This window comes from Micromesistius poutassou (assembly GCF_964030765.1).
Source record: "Micromesistius poutassou genome assembly, chromosome: 3".
Classification (NCBI taxonomy): domain Eukaryota; kingdom Metazoa; phylum Chordata; class Actinopteri; order Gadiformes; family Gadidae; genus Micromesistius; species Micromesistius poutassou.
Window position 1 is genome coordinate 20,034,928 of NC_140273.1, and position 17,041 is coordinate 20,051,968.

Sequence of the window (17,041 nt, forward strand, 5' to 3'; positions counted from 1 at the left end):
CCCTACCTAAAACACCTGGGTCTGTAGTAGGCATTTTAATGTCACTGGTGTTGCCATACACCAGGTTTGCGTCCTACTCGCATTTCCTGGCATTTTGGAGATTGATTGAGCCTGCCGTGCCGACTTTGTTCATGCAGTCAGTCCACATTGGAGCACACCTATTAATACGGGGGTCTTTTTATGTTCAAGGTTCTATATAATGGGTTACAGACTCAATCATATCAATGTCCACAAGTTGCCTAACCAAGAATATTAATATCTGAGTATTGTTTGTGTGGGGTCTTTGCCGTGGGTGTACCCGTCCCCGAGGCTGCCTGCACTAGCTTTGAAGAAAAAGGACACTTTGCCGCCAACGCATTTCCTCTTCTGAAGACCTGCCTCCTTTGACGCGCGGGTCCACCAGTCCACCAGGGCTCGGCGGGACGCTGCATGTGGATAGGCACTGCGGGACAGCCTACTGAGCAGGTAACAACTCTTCCTATTAGTACAAAAAATAGTATTAGTATTCGTTTTGGGTTTTTTCAATATTATTAAGAGACAAACGTAAGCCTTCACGAAACTTTAAAGCGTCTTATAGATGGCGTTTTCGAGAAACCGAAAGTCCCTCTAACTAACTTTACGCGCGCTTTGCTCCACTTTTGAATGGACATCACTGGTATCAAGGTTACTACTACTAGTGACGAGGAGGTTTATATTGCGTTTATCAGTAGAGGTCTACCTCGTGTAAGCCAGGTCAATGTACTTTTGTGTGGAGTAGGCCTATATGTATTCAAATGTAGGCCTATTAGTCTTGTACTCCGATATGATCACCTTATTTAAATGAATTATTGGCCTGATCAATAACTTGATTGGGCTTTATTAAAGCTAAATTGCTAACTTATAGGTAAATAACTTTGATATAACTGACAACTCGCGATCAGTCGAGCGCATGGTCTGAAACGCGCTGGAGGTCCTCTGATGTCATGATTCCGGGAAAGTATGAGTCGGAGAGACGTTAACACGCGGTTCATTCAGAGACACATCCGGAGGTTCAGTCCCTGCTGGAACTGGGTGGGAACTGGGTGGGTGTATCTCCCGTCTGTGGGGGCTTTACATCAACACCATTTTACAAATTTGGAAACCTAAGAAGCCAGAAGCTTAAGGATATGCGCGTTTTTAATTAACTGTTGTCGTCGTTCAGTGTTAGGAAGGCAACGAGTTGCTTCTTGAACCAGTTCAGATCAGGATCTGGAACAATGGCGCTCTCTAGCGAACCGGCCCGCGTTCACACCTGTTTGGAGTGGAACTAGTGTGGCGCTGTTGGATTATTGAGGTAACTATTGTACAACTATTGTGGAATATTGTAGGACTAAATCTTAAGGTAATTGGACATAAAGTAGGATTTAAATATGTTAAAACAACACTAGAGTCCTAGGGCTGCGCTCCTGAAATTGTTCACATGGTGTGACGTCATCATCACCATCCCTATTAAATGATGGATACAACATTAAGAAGTATTATTAATCAGATTAGGTATATGATGCTGGAAAAACCGAGACTTCTAACTTGTTGTATACGTTTCAAACCATTTATAGTATACATTAAAATATTAATATGAATATTTGATTGTTTCTGCAAATATGCATTTTCGTGAAGTAGATGGTAGACAACTCAATTTAGTTTAATTCATAACGTAGCACCATAAACATAAATGGCAATCTGCCAAATTAATTTGATAAATTTCATCGATCATGAATTGATTAATAGTTAATATTTGTTTCTCCTAAACCCTCCTATATAGGAGTTTAAAGAGCCGGGACAGAGATGTCGAGTCAGAAGAACTCCCCAGTGGACCGGTGAGTGTTCTGCTTTAAGGATTCTTTACCGTCTCAATAAGTGTTTTATTGTTCATCTGCCTAACCCCTTATGAAGCGGTCGTGTTTTGCTGACCAGTTGTTCCCTTGTGTCCACCAGGGGGCAGGCCACAGCCATCATAGTCTTCATCTTGGGTCTTGGCTCTTTGCTGCCATGGAACTTCTTTATGACAGCGTCTAAGGTAAACATCACACAACCTCATTAGTACTATGGCTTTGAATTTTGCCCAAAATGTTTATTAATATTAATATTCAAATATATTCTAATATTTATTATTATAAAACGGGTGGCTTAAATCAAGCGATCTGATCGGTTCCTAACTGTTGTATAATGGGTATATACATAACTGCTATGACGTCCAATCAGTTTACAGAGATCCGTATCACGCCATGCCTAACTTGAACTGTTTATTTATTTATAAAAGCAATAGCATAGTTCACTGAAGCCTAAAAATATGTTGATTGATGGAGAGGGTGGAAATGCTGTAAAGCAATAGGCACACGGTGAGTGAACTCGATAGTAGGCTAAATTGCCGGCGAAGGGTTTGAATTATCTTTTCATCTTTAAGGGGGTCTCTCTATCTCATAAAAAAGTTGGCACAGCGCACATAGCCTTACCATGCGCAAAAGCGCCGGTATTCGTAACCTCTTCTTTAAGTTCTACCTTAACATTTCATGTGTCGTTCGTTGGTAAGGTTGGTCTGAACAAGAACCTTCTTAGCTCTACCGTAGTGATGTTTCAGCTCCTGCAGTCTCCGCCACTGTACAGTAACCTTTAGAAATCCCTGTTGCGCGTTCCAAGTTCATTCCAAGTTCGCATCCGTAGCCAATTGAGGCCAAATTAAACTACATGTTTGAATTAAGGATATTGTCTCGGCTGTTCTTTATTTTGGGCCGTGGGTACAGCAGGCAAGGTCAGCTTGACTCGCTTCCAATAATTTCAAAAACTCGCAACTTCAAAAAATTATTTTATTTATTTTACAATTCAAAAATGAACAAAACTGTCTTCTAAATTAATTCCCTCACTCTGCACCTCAAGCTGGTGTGTGGTGAGCGTTCTGGCGTTGCTTGGCTGCCGTGCATCACCCAAGTGGGTGCTACACACTGGTGGTGGTTAGTGAGGTCCCCCCCGTCACTGTAAGCACTTTGAGTTTCCAGAAGAAAAAAAGCGCTAAATAAATTCAATCAATTAGGATTGTTTACTTTCACCGGCGCTTTCCCCCCCTTTTTATTCTTTACCGCATTACCCCGCCCCCAGACCTTTTTGTCCTATGATTGAACGTTCTTTGCAATACAAATCAATGTGGAAGTAATCCAAGTATTCAGAATACAATACTCAGATTGAGTAATTACATTTTTGGGCATGTATTCTGTATTATGTCACTGGATACATTTTAAAAGCATCCTTCCCGACACTGCCCACGGTTACGGTCTGATGAAAGTACTTGTGAATGATTCCGTGGGCCGTGGTTTGTGGCCTGCAGTACTTCAACGAGCGCCTGGACGCGACGCAGAACGTGACACAGAACGGCACCCAGGGGGCCCGCCCTAAGGCCTACAAGTTCGACAGCTGGATGACCTTGCTGGCCATGCTGCCCCTGCTGCTGTTCACCCTGCTCAACTCCTTCCTGTACCAGTGGTGAGCTGAGCACCACCTACAGTTGGCCGTATTCATCCCTCCATCCCTTCATCTCCTCTTCGTGTCTCTGCACCAAATCATCATGAGCCCAAAAGAGCAAGATATACACAGGAAAAGATGTTGCACAGCCCTTCAAACGCGCTGCTTTAAAGCACTTGGTGCATCGCAAACCAAGACACTGAGAATGTAAATGGGTGCGCTGGTTTTATTCCGATTTTACCAATCCTAGTGGTGTTAAGATCCTGTTAGACCACCAATCAAACCCCAAACCCCCCCGCCGTCCCGACGCCCCGTTTGCCTCTCGTTGTGCAGGGTGCGAGAGCGGGTCCGCGTGGCGGTCAGCATGGTCGCCATCCTGCTGCTCTTCTCCCTCACGGCGGCTCTGGTCAGGGTCCAGATGGACCCGGACACCTTCTTCTCCATCACCATGGCGACCATCTGGTTCATCAACGGTGAGAGTCATCACTTTAAAGGAGAGCCCAGCCCGGCGCCGCTGGTCGACGGTTCCCGTTGGAGTAAACACGTGTGCAGGGGCCGTTCCCAGGGGCCCGGGGGCCCTGAGCTAGAGACCCCTGAAAACATTTTATAGTGGTAGTGCTGTGTGTGTGTGTCTGTGTGTGTGTGAGCCCCTCGTGATGGCGCAACATCTAGACTCCATGCTGAGTTTGCGTGGTCTCCTGACAGGGGTTGTGTGGTCGTTGTGTGTCCTGACCAGGGGTTGTGTGGTTTTTGTGCACTGACTTTTTTTCGCAGCTGGGGAAACAGCATTGCATGATTATGCTTTAGGTGCAGATGCGTGTTTGTTGTGTTGGCGCGTTTAGTTGCTACCGTTTTACAACAAATGCGACATACCGGCTCGCACAGGTTCACCACGGTCATTCGGTTTGAACCCAGAGGGCTCTCATGCTGCACTCTGTCAGAGAATGTCTATTAGGAAGACGGACTCTGTAACGCCAGGGCCCCGCCTCCCCACACAGAGACATGCGGCTGACCAGTGACTGACACGGCTCGAGGGTTAACCCCTCATTACGCCAAGGAAGCGAGAGGGGGTCTGTCGAGACCGATGCTCCGGAGTGAGGACTCTGGTCATCCCAGAGTCTCTCTCATCCTAGAGAGAGACACACATGCAAATGGAAATTATCGCGGCCAGAAAAACTATCGAGCTCCTTGAAATTGATCATGCGATTAATTGATTTATTGCTTTATCGCTACAGGCCCACTGATGTGTGTCGGTTGTGTGTTACCTGACGAGGGGTTGTGTGTCCATCCGATGTGTGTCTGACGTGTGTCTTTCACGAGGGGCTGTGCGTCCTGACGAGGGGTTGTGTGTCCGCAGCCTTCAACGCCGTGCTCCAGGGCAGTCTGTTCGGCCTGGTGGGGCAGCTGCCCCCCCGCTACAGCACGCTGTTCATGAGCGGCCAGGGGCTGGCCGGGATCTTCGCCGCTCTCGCTATGCTGTTGTCTATTCTGGGTGAGTACCCCCCCCCCTTTAAGGCTCATTGTTATTATCAATTATTGGATCAAAGCGGCTAAAACACAACCGACGGAGATGAGCTCTGGAGCCGACCTAGCCTGACACTGGCTTGGGGGGGGGGGGGGGGGGGGGGGTTGATTCTCACCCTCAAAGCTGCACTCAAAGTGTTCAAACAGTTTCACCGCTCACCCTGGTGGACGCTCACCTCCAGAACTGTTCCAGTCAGATCACAGATTAGGCTGAGGTTCTAACACCGCCCTGCTGGTCTGTCTCTGGTGTCATTGTTTGCGTATCGTTTTGACTGAATGGATCAACTCTCCCGTGCTCTATAAAGATGACTAAAGATCAGTCAAGTCTTTGCTGCGTCGTTGCTGTGAAGTCATTCCAGCCATGTCACTCGCTTACGTGTCTGTCCCTCCACTGCACGCTGTAGGTACCGCAGACACCAGAACCGCCGCCCTGGGGTACTTCATCACCCCGTGCGTGGCCATGTCAGCCATCCTGGTCTGCTACACCCTGCTGCCCCACCTGGTGAGTGGGCCTCGTGTCAGAGGACACACGGAGCACGCTACACGTGGACGTCTGCTTTAAAACTAAACTCTTAAACGTCAGTGGACCTCTGGCTCAGATCTATAGATGTGTGTATCTATGTGTGGGCATGTGTCTAAATGGCGTTGGTCATTTACAGCTTGTGTTTGTTGTCGTGTGTTTCTCTCCTGCACACCTCAATCATTGCAAATTGTTTTTGTCAACAGGAATTCGCTCGTTTTTATCTCACCCGAGATGAGACGGGTAATCAGCCCATTGAGAAGATGCCCATTGAACGCCTGGGTGGGTCTCACGTTTGTTCTGGACGTCGTGTTTGTATTTGTCTGCACTTTCTAACGGATGTTCTCAGATTAAGGTCTAACTAACTCAGTCCGTGAGGTCTGAGCTGCTGGATCACCGACTGGACCACTGTGTTGTGTTCTGCAGACCAAGAGTTCCTCAACAAGTCCAAAGACCCAGAGTCTCAGGGCCTCCAGGGCCCCGGGCAGCCAGAGACGCAGCAGCAGAGATCCTCTGTCTTTGCCGTCTTCAAAAAGGTGCCTCCTTGGTTGTGGTTTATCGCTAAACCAAGACTGTAAATGAGCATTTTTGGACCTTGGAAGTATTAGATTCTACTCACTGCACACCGTTTTAAGATGACGTCATTTAAATATAACTTTTCCACTTTTCTTGTCGCTCAGTTTTTGTACGTACAATCGAGCGATTAAAAATGGTATTAGCAAAGTTGTTAGAATTCAGATACTTCTGGCACTATTGTTCTCCACCGCAGACGTTATTGTATAATTCAACGGCCCGCATGGTGAGGGCCGTGGGCCCCTGGTGGTAGGTGACCCCCCCCACCCTGTTGTAGGGTCTAAGAGGCTGTTTCCACCCCTCCAGATCTGGGTGATGGCGGCCTGTGTGACGTGCATCTTTGCCGTGACCCTCTCTGTTTTCCCCGTGGTCACGGTCCGAGTGAGGACAGTCTACAGCGGCTCAGCTGGATGGGGTGAGAGGAGGCGGGAGGCGGCTCTTTGGGTTTTAAGGCCCGTTTTGTTGTTGTTATATACATCGTTAACTACTAATGCTATAATGATGTCACGCTCTTTAAGGATTACACTGTCAGTGCCTTCAAAACTAGCTGTCGTCCGTTTTTGTCAATTGTGTTGAGAGCCTGTATAAGAAAGATCATCTCGTCACACACCTAAAATAATTAGTATTAATTGTTGTTTCATTTCAATCATGCTCACAGAATAGGCTGATGATTGGCTGGTGAGAATGATAGTCTTTGGGTAGCTCTGATGTGCATGATTAGGTCTGTCCTATAATACTCTCCTAGCGTAGCACCGCAATTCTTTTGCATCAATATGAGCTAAAAAACGATGGCTAACTAAATAACTAAATACTAAATGCTTTCAGTTATCTATTTGACTTTTTGTTGGTCAGACATCGAGTTGTCAACGCGCTGCTGTGCTCTCGTCCCTCACAGACAAGGTGTTCACCTGCGTCTGCTGCTTCATCGTGTTCAACAGTCTGGACCTGGTGGGCCGCATTGTCCCGTCTGTGGTGCAGTGGGTGAGTGTGAGGGGCCTGGCTGTCTGTCTGAGGGCGCACTCACACTACTGGGCCGTCTGTACCGTTGCCCCCTAAAGTCTAGATCGTTTGGCTAGTGTGAGCACTCCGTCCGTACTCGAGTACAGTTCAATTCGGAGGGGCTCTCGGCATGCGAAGGATGTAGACGTGTTTAGACAGTGCTCCTCTCCGCTACTTACAAAATCATCATTATACCGCGTCATTTCTGCCCATAGACCGCAAGTGTGTGTGTATATACCTCCCTAAGAACCCTATCAAACAAAAACCCTATCAAAAAAAAATGCCGAAACCAAACGTCTCCAGCAAAGCCAAATCCACCCACAGCCAAGCTACCGGAGCTGGAGCTAGTACCATCGATAGCTGCAACCCTGCTAGCGATTCTCCCACCAGGTCGGACATGCCTCCAGATAAAACTTACGATATGTGTAAGGAGCTGTGCAAAGAGGTGTCAGAGTCAGTCCTGCGCTGCATAAATGAACGTTTCGATGCCTTTGAGGCCAAGTTTCAGTCACTCGCAGCTTCGCAGGCCGAACTGCAAGCCCGCGTGGCTAACCAGGAGCAAGCTACTAGCGACCTTGACGTCCGCATGATAGCACTTGAAGCTAAATGCACTGAGCTGGCGGGACGCAACACTCAGCTTCATACCAAGGTGCTTGACCTGGAGGCCCGCTCTCGGAGGCACAACATCAAAATTGTGGGGATACAAGAAGGTGAGGAGGAAGGTAGACCCACTGAATTCGTCTCCAGATTAATCCCCAAACTGCTCGGTGACGAACACTTTCCGCATCCAGTCAAAATCGACCGGGCGCACCGCTCTCTCCAGCCGAAGCCGGCCGCCGGCGCCAGACCGCGTGTCATCCTGGCGCGCATCCATCGCTTTCAGGAGAAGGACTTGATTCTTCGCCTCGGCAGACAACAGTCCATGGAGTACAAGGGAGGCAAGGTCCTTATCTTCCCGGATTACACCAGCGAGGTCATGGCTCAGCGCCGTGCCTTCAGAGAAGTGCAGCAGACCCTGCGCGACGAAGGAATAAAACACACACGATGCGATACCCGGCCAGGCTCTATGTTTACCCCCGAGACGGCGGAGCGCCCAAGATTTTCGCTGACCCGAAGGAGGTGGCGAAGTCCCTGGAAAGGAATAATGTACGAGAAGGGGAGTAGATCCACACACTGACATTCTTCATTTAACTCACGGTTGCGTCGAGGTGAGGCAACTATTTGTTCAAAGCAGCTAACTAGCTGCTGGCAGCACGGGGGCCCCTTTGCATTCTGTTTTATATACACTATATTACTATGGCCCAGTTTGAACTGCTGCCATGTTCACGCAGCCTGAGGTGTTGATACTGTTCATATTTTCACTGCTTTAATTGCTTTATATCGCGGTATCATATAATTCATATAATTCATGTTACTATAGTCGCGGAGAGGGGGCTAGTGGGAATATATTCTAGTTATTTGCCCAGTAGCTCCTTACGAGATGAATACGGGATGCTATGTGCCAGGTTCGGGCAGGGACATGGCGGGGTGGGAAGGGAGGGATGTTATTGTTTCTTTTTTTTTTGTTGAAAAACTGAAACTGAAAATAGACATTGCCTTTATACAAGAAACCCATCTGATACCCCTGGAAATTAGAAAATTGAAAAAAATCTCTTATACCAAAGGTATAAGAGATATATAGGCAGAAATAGAAGAATTGGAAGCAGATATTTTGAAATTGGAAAAGGAGTTTCAACATTCAAAGTCTAAAGAAATACACCAGTTATTGGTAAATAAAAAGCTTAGATACAATACTTTGCATATATATATATATATATATTTATTTATTATTAATTATAATATATATATATATATACATATATTATACATTATATTTATTATATTATTATAATATATATAATATATATGTATATAAAACTACTACTTGGCAGCTCAAATGGTTCATCTCATCCCTTTTTGAGGGCAGTGACGCCCCCTCTTGGACACAAATCGGACTGCACCCCCTGAAAGAAAAGGTCCACAGTGACTTCATTTATAAGCATAATTCTAGAACTGTACACAACAGGACAGATAACCCTATATTGAGGCATCTGATAAAAACTTGGTATGAGGTTCACAAAAGCCTTGGTTTGAATGTGGGACTGTCACCTAAAACACCTTTAAAGCAAAATGAACTTATACCCATGACTCTTGATAATAAGATTCTGGACATATGGTATCATTAAGGAATCCAACACTTGGAGAATTGCTTTGACAAGGGACTTTTCATGTCATTTGAGCACCTGAAGAGGAAATATAACTTGCCCAATCAAACCTTTTACTGTTATCTCCAACTAAGATCCTTTCTGAGAGCTAATTTGGGTCCCGAAATGACTCTGCCTGTCATGAATGATATTGAAAGATTTCTTTATGATGGGAACACGCATAAATTTATTTCTAAAATGTATCGCCTGTTGTTGAATGAGGGCCCAAAACCAGGGGTGCATAAGTCTAGAATGAAATGGGAGTCAGATCTCAATGTTACAATTGATGAACTGTTTTGGATGGAATTATGTCAAAACAGCTTGTCGGTATAGATTGATTAACTATAATATTCTACATCAACTATACCTTACCCCAGAAAAATTACATTCATTCAAATCTAGCCTGTCAGAAATGTGCTTCAGATGTCATACTGAAGTTGGTTCCTTTTTGCATTGTACCTGGCTGTGTATGAAAGTTAGGCCTTTTCGGTATGATATAAGCTCCACTTTAACCAGGATCACAGGAGTTGATGTTCCTGTGGACCCTCAACTTTGTTTATTGGGGAACTTTACAAGTATTCGTCGTTCTCTAAACAGTGCACAACTCAAATTCATTGAAATTTCTCTATGTGTGGCTAAGAAGTGCATTGCAGTGTCATGGAAATCTGACTCCACTCTTCTTATTGACAGGTGGTCTGTTGAGATGAATAGCTGCATTCCCCTGGAAAAAATCACTTATTGTCTCAGAAAACGATATAACACCTTTTTGAAAATTTGGCAGCCATATTTAGACCATATCGGTACATCTCTTACTCCAAGTACTTAATGTAATCGTTTGTATTGACCTTAACACTGACTCTTTTTTTTTAATTTATTTAATTTTTAATTTATTTATTTATTTTTATTTTTATTTTTTTAATGGGGGGGGGGGGGGGGGGTGTTATAGAGTAGGGGGGTTTATCCTCCACACTTTGTTATGTCTCTATACTGTTGGTATACTGATATGTTTGTATACATTGCATATGTAAAACTGAAAATAAAATTTTAAAAAAAGTACAGTTAAATTCCGTGGCCTCAGTACACTTCGGAGAGGTGTGCTCAGGCCACGGTACAGATGCTGATAAGCCGACACGCGCACACGCACGGATACGCAACCGTATGTACAAGAGGCAACCGCACTCAGGCCCAGTTGAGATTGCCCAGTGTGAGCACAGGCCAGCGGCACAGTGGGGGGGTACAGGGCCTGTGTTCAGGTTTTCCTCTGGGTCTGAAGGACCAAGAGTTGATGTCCCATTTCCAGATGCTTTGTGTGCTCAAGGTCCAGTGTTGGGCTGCTTAAGGTGTTAGAAAAAAGGAAACAAAAAAGATGGAGAAGTTGATTATACGGATTTGAACTTATCTTAGTTCTTATCTTAGGCCCTTACCATATATGGAGACCTTTGCCCCTTTCTAATTCATCCCTTTCCTCCTCCCTCCTCCTACTCCTCCCCCTCCTCCTCCCTCTCCTCTTTCTCCTCCTCCGTCTCCTTATCCACCTCCTCCCCCTCACCCTCTCCCTTTCCTCCTCTCCTCCTCTCCTCCTCCTCTTCCCTCTCCCCCTGTTCCTCATCCCTTCCTCCTCCCCCCTCCCTCTCACCCTCCTCCTCCCTCTCCTCCTCCTCCTCCTCTTTCTCCTCCTCCTCCTCCTCCCTCTCCCTTTCCTCCTCTCCTCCTCCCTCTCCTCCTCCCCCTGTTCCTCCTCCCTTCCTCCTCGCCCCTCCCTCTCCTCCCTCTCCTCCCCCCCTGTTCCTCCTCCCTTCCTCCTCCCTCTCCTCCTCCTCCTCCTCCTCCTCCTCACACAGCCTTCCAAGGAGAGCTGTCTCTTCCCAGTGGTGGTGGTTTCCCGTGTGCTTTTCGTTCCGCTCCTCATGGTGTGTAACATCCCCGACTCGCGACTGGCCGTCCTGCTCCCCCACGACGGGGCCTTCGTCCTGGTCATGGTGCTGTTCGCCTTCTCCAACGGCTACCTGGCCAGCCTCTGCATAGCCTACGCACCCCAGTGAGTACCACAGGCTCAGCCGCTCCCCGCTGCCCTGGGATGAGTTGTCTCTCTGTCTCTGTGTGTGTGTGTCTCTCTCTCTCTCTCTCTCTCTCTCTCTCTCTCTCTCTCTCTCTCTCTCTGTCTGTCTCTCTGTCTCTCTGTCTGTCTCTCTGTCTCTGTCTCTGTGTGTGTCTCTCTCTGTCTCTCTGTCTCTCTGTCTGTCTCTCAGTACGTTTACATGCACAGCTTAATCCGATTAAAGCCATAGTTCGACTATGCTCCGCAATTGAACAACTGCCTTTGTGCTTCCACCTTTACTGAATGCATGCCATGTGCACTCCCACGGCCGAGGATACAATTCTTATAGGGGGTAACTACATTCACCGGCTTCCTCCATCTTCTGTGCCACCTTTTTAAATAAATAAATCGTTTCTCATTTTCTGACGGCGACAACAACACGACTATCGTCTCCTTCTATTTCCGGCTCGCGGCCCCCGGAAAAGATCTCGAGCATGCGCAGAATGCATGATCCAATCCCAATGCGTACATGCACGCTTAATGCGACTAACAGTCAAATTATCTAGGGGTCTTAATTCGACTATGAGTAACCCAATTCGATTCGATTTTAGCTCGACTTTTAGCTCGAAGGTGCATACATGCATCTTAATAATCCAATCATAGTTGGACTAACCCAATTATTTGACTTTCTTCAGTGTCATGTAAACACACTGACTGTCTCTCTGTGTCTGTCTCTCTGTCTCTCTGTCTCTGTGTCTGTCTCTCTGTCTCTCTCTGTCTGTCGCTCTGTCTCTCTGTGTCTGTCGCTCTGTGTCTGTCTCTCTGTCTCTCTGTGTCTGTCGCTCTGTGTCTGTCGCTCTGTGTCTGTCGCTCTGTCTCTGTCTCCTTCACAATTCAGTTCACTTTGAAAGCGCAGTAGTAAAATAGGAAATAAATCCATTCTTTCATTTTCTATTAAAACATAAATGAATTTAAAAAGCACAGTTACATGTCAACAGAAGTATTCATGTATGCCATGCAAATGTTCTTTCTCTCACTGTCTCTCTATCTCTCTGGCTCTCTCTCTCTCTCAGGTTGGTGCGTTCCAGAGACTGTGAGACAGCAGGGGCCCTGATGACGTTCTTCCTGGCCCTGGGTCTCTCTCTGGGGGCCTCCATCTCCTTTCTGCTTGGCTACTTGGTTTAGTAAAGGATTCGTCTTCTTCTCTTTACTACTTTTTATTTTCATGTGCATCAATGTTTGGGCGCAAAAAGACGATCAAAGGTTGATTGGACTGCTCGTATTTTGTTTGTGCTCAAAGCACCTCCAATCAGTGATGGGAATAACGGCGTTATAGATAACGGCGTTACTAACAGCATTTCTTTTTTAAGTAATCTAAGTGATTACTCTTCCCATCATTATAACGCTGTTACCGTTGCTTCCAAAAAATGCATCACGTTACTATGATTGAAGCTTTTTCATTCATTTTCATTTGTCATTCAAAAGCACACAGAATAGTCAGACACACAACGATATTAGCGGCATTAGCTCAGGAGGTAGAGCGGGTTGGCTGGTAACCACAAGGTTGCTGGTTCGATCCCCGGCTCCTCCTAGCTGAGTGTCATGGTGTCCCTGAGCAAGACGCCTCACCCTAATTGCTCCTGACCAGCTGGCTGTCGCCCTGCGTGGTTGACTCCGCTGTCGGTGTGTGAATGTGTGCATGAATGGGTGAATGTTAGTCAACACTGTAAAGCGCTTTGGATGAAAGCGCTATATAATTGAGGACCGTTCACTAGTGAGTCAATGAGAAACAGTAATGGCAAGCCCAAATAATCCAAAAGAGAATACTTGACGTGCACATGATTTTTAAGTTCCGTTAAAGATGGGTGATGGTTTAAAAATGATGGTTTAAAAATGCACTTGAAAGTAACTCGTTACCTTTATAATTTGTAACTGAGTAACTAATTTAGTTAGAGAAGTAACTACTGCCTTAATAATTACTTTTTTTAAGTAACTTGCCCAACACTGCTGCCAATAATGTTGAACATATATGTGAGTGGCTCCGGATGGCTAACTGCCAGTATGGTGGAGTCCTCTTGTGAATTCAGTACTGCTGCCTGTTATGTCTGACTTTGACTTGAACTTCAAGATCAAGTTGTGCACTTCGGTCATGAACATGCATGCTATGTTTTTTTATACCTTTTTTACTTTTTCAACATTTTATTGGATATTTATGTGAATTTTGTATCATTTTGATACTTTTTTTAAATAAAATAAAACATTTGAATCGCTTTTCTATTGAAAAAAACATTTAAAAAAATCTGTCATTTTTGTGGAACGTATTACTATATTGTTACGCTTTTCGTAGTAGCAAACGGACACGGCATAGAGAGTGTGTTGAAGTGTAGGATCATTAAACTGTTGTATCACATGCCTCCCTCTAGCAGTAGAGCAGGGAATGAACCAGACTAAACGGGGCCCACTCATGCTTCTCTGGTGTCAGTCTACAACTTGCCTCCCCACACCCAGAAGGCCTGAACATGAGTTATTCTGGGGCCGATACAATGACAACCCAGCACTGTGATGATGGAGTTATGATAGGTTGGCATGGTGACGTAATTCAACATAACAGTACTAGCCACACTTAAACACAACTCGTTGGTTGCAATCTGCAACCTCACCACTCGAGGCCACCTTATCCTACACACTTTAAGGGTTGTTTATATGTTTGCTATGTGTGGTAAAGGTGGTAGCCATTGCACATGTGCAGTATGGACGCAGAAGGAGGTACGGATCGGGCTCTGAACATCGTTGATGTGGCAGACGAGGTGTGGCTTACCTGCGCCGGTTGCCCGAGCACGTTGAAGCCTTGACGTGTGTGTAAACTACGTTAGTACACAGAGGACACAACAACTGCACAGGGCAGCTTGGTGAGATAGTGGCATTTCAAGGCAGGGTTGGATCTCTTTCAATGGCCTGGCCTGGAATAGGTAGCATGGACATATTCAATGTACAAACTGTCTTAACAGAATTTACCAAAGCAGTTGGTTCATGGGCATTTGTCTGGAATAAAAAAAGCGTGCTAGCTGTGTAGCTACACGTGCAGGAGCTCTGATTCCACCGCAGCTGATCGCCCATCTGGACCGGGCTGGGGGAATGGCAAACTGCCCTGCACTCTTATTACCCGAGCAGCTTATACCCCCTAATATACCCTTGGTGTTATTGTTTCAGAGGAATTGTACTACCAACTTACCATCTCGGCTGTGAGCCAAACACACTTCAGAGCTACACATGTCCTCCTATAGGGGAACGGTCGGCTCCTCTCTGACCAGCAGTGCCCAGAGGAGGCTGCCTTAGCTCGGCATCTCAGCCGCGCCGCCGTCTCTCTCTCCAGGGGGTCGTACCCCGAGTCCTGCAGCTGATTTTAGGCTGCACTACTTGAGTCAGTTGGGTCGTGAATCCCCACGGCTGTGGCAGGAGGTGCAATAACGCAGCAGCATCACGCTCTTTGGTTGAAGGATGCAATGTTTCTGGGCCAGTGCCCTGAGACAAGTAAAGCAGCTGAGGTTGAGGAGGTTCATGAGTGTCATTACTTGGGAGGCGTGAGGTCTGCCGCTCTTGACTCTGTTACTCATGTCTGCGAGCTCATGTTCAGGCAGCCTGCCACATGCTTGACATTTGTCTATTAAACAATGATGCTAATGCTACACTCTGTAGCCACACACACATTGACTGTCTGCATTCGGTGAGAATCAATCTTGTTTGGCGTTATGAATGGTTTGATTGATAGAATGAAGATGAATCACCATTTCGGAAGAAAATAAGCCAAACAGACACTGCTATGGTTACACTGTTGTTATACAAATGACTGTTAAGGCCTTTCAGTACAGTCCAGGCCATTCAGTGGGGACCTCTCTCTGACCTCTTCAGCTCCGTTTCCTCCTGGCTTCCTCCCTTTCTTTGGCAGGTTTTCTTTCTGCCTGTTGGAAAACATTTCACAGTAACAGTAACAGCTACTCAATATGTGAGATACTAATTTTCTTGAAGAAAGGACACAGAGCAGGTACATGTACTCACATCCTCGGCCATTAGTTTGAAGGGAAAAGGCAGACTGTAAGGCTTTGAGCTTTATTATGGTTGAATCCCATTCTCTGCCTGTAGGTCTTGGCCTTATTTCAATCCATCCACGCTTGAGTTTCAACTCATCTGTTGGTCACAGCGTGTTGGAGGACTGGGCGGTGTTGTAACGCACAATATGCCTCAGTTTAGACTGGGTTTTTGCCACAGAAGAGAATGAATTATTATAGGAATATGAATATATTCCTCTCATGTACACAAGGACAAGGAGCTGTGCAGGTCAGAAAGAATAGAGAGGTCACCTCTTCACTGCAGTCTACATGAAGAATAGAGAGGTCACCTCTTCACTGCAGTCTACATGAAGAATAGAGAGGTCACCTCTTCACTGCAGTCTACATGAAGAATAGAGAGGTCACCTCTTCACTGCAGTCTACATGAAGAATAGAGAGGTCACCTCTTCACTGCAGTCTACATGAAGAATAGAGAGGTCACCTCTTCACTGCAGTCTACATGAAGAATAGAGAGGTCACCTCTTCACTGCAGTCTACATGAAGAATAGAGAGGTCACCTCTTCACTGCAGTCTACATGAAGAATAGAGAGGTCACCTCTTCACTGCAGTCTACATGAAGAATAGAGAGGTCACCTCTTCACTGCAGTCTACATGAAGAATAGAGAGGTCACCTCTTCACTGCAGTCTACATGAAGAATAGAGAGGTCTACTAGTAGTAGTAGTAGTTGTATTAGTAAATGTAGCATTAGTAGTTGTAGTATTAGTATTAGTAGTGGTACATCTTTAATAGACCTTGAATTAGAAACAAAACAGCCAGACAGGTAATGACATGGTTCATAACACAAAACACAAAATGCTAATAAAAATAATAATAAATAATGATGTATATAATCAAACAAATACATAAATAAAATGAAATAGCTAAAAATAAATAAAGAATACAATTACAATCTAATCAGTGTCAAGTGTAAATAAAAGTGATTTCATTAAGATGCCCCCCCCCCCCCCCATCTCCCCTAACGAGACTGGCCCCCCCCCATCTCCCCTAACGAGACTGCCCCCCCCCCATCTCCCCTAAGGAGACTGGCCCCTCCCATCTCCCCTAATGAGACTGGCCCCTCTCATCTCCCCTTATGAGACTGGCCCCTCTCGTCTCCCCTAATGGTAGTAGGATCAGGTCATATTTCTTCCCTTTTGGTTCCACAACGTATGCCTAGATTAGGTCAAATTGGAACTTTAATTATAGACTAGTACTTGCATTATATATAGGCTACAAAACAAACCCCGTTCTCCACCTAAGTGTACACGAATGGTCCTGGCTCCGCACACATACAAGTGGAATGTTTTGTTCCACAACCCACGTCCCTTCCTCGTCGCTTTGTTCTGACGGGCGGCCACTACTGAGTTATGATCCCTGAGGTGTGACCGCGCTACGTCATCAGCGCTCCCCACCGGAGCAGGTCCGACGGGTCCCGGTTCGTCTTGTAAACATTTCTGTCGACCAGAGAGAGAGGGCAAACTTCAGACCGGGTAACCGAGCCCCCTCCGGTCCGGAGCTGGAACCACGCCACTGACTGTTGGCTCTTATCGCTGCTTCCACGTCACC

At 46.0% G+C, this 17,041-nt stretch overlaps 1 protein-coding gene across 2 annotated transcripts; it reads left to right on the forward strand.

Annotated features, from left to right (window-relative positions):
- Window positions 1–393: 393 nt before the first annotated feature.
- On the forward strand, window positions 394–13,628 carry LOC311341251 (equilibrative nucleoside transporter 2-like). Of its 2 annotated transcripts, XM_084466148.1 has the most exons (14): window positions 438–465; window positions 1,181–1,312; window positions 1,781–1,835; window positions 1,954–2,035; window positions 3,338–3,492; window positions 3,805–3,944; window positions 4,829–4,963; window positions 5,400–5,497; window positions 5,722–5,797; window positions 5,942–6,051; window positions 6,395–6,503; window positions 6,984–7,069; window positions 11,172–11,368; window positions 12,442–13,628. In XM_084466148.1, exons 3-14 carry the CDS (start codon window positions 1,804–1,806, stop codon window positions 12,551–12,553), a joined length of 1,332 nt encoding a protein of 443 aa, XP_084322274.1. In that variant the 5' UTR covers window positions 438–465; window positions 1,181–1,312; window positions 1,781–1,803; the 3' UTR covers window positions 12,554–13,628. The 2 variants fall into 2 exon arrangements, with proteins under 2 accessions (XP_084322273.1, XP_084322274.1); XM_084466147.1 differs by lacking the exon at window positions 1,181–1,312 and having other exon boundaries at window positions 394–465.
- Window positions 13,629–17,041: the final 3,413 nt, after the last annotated feature.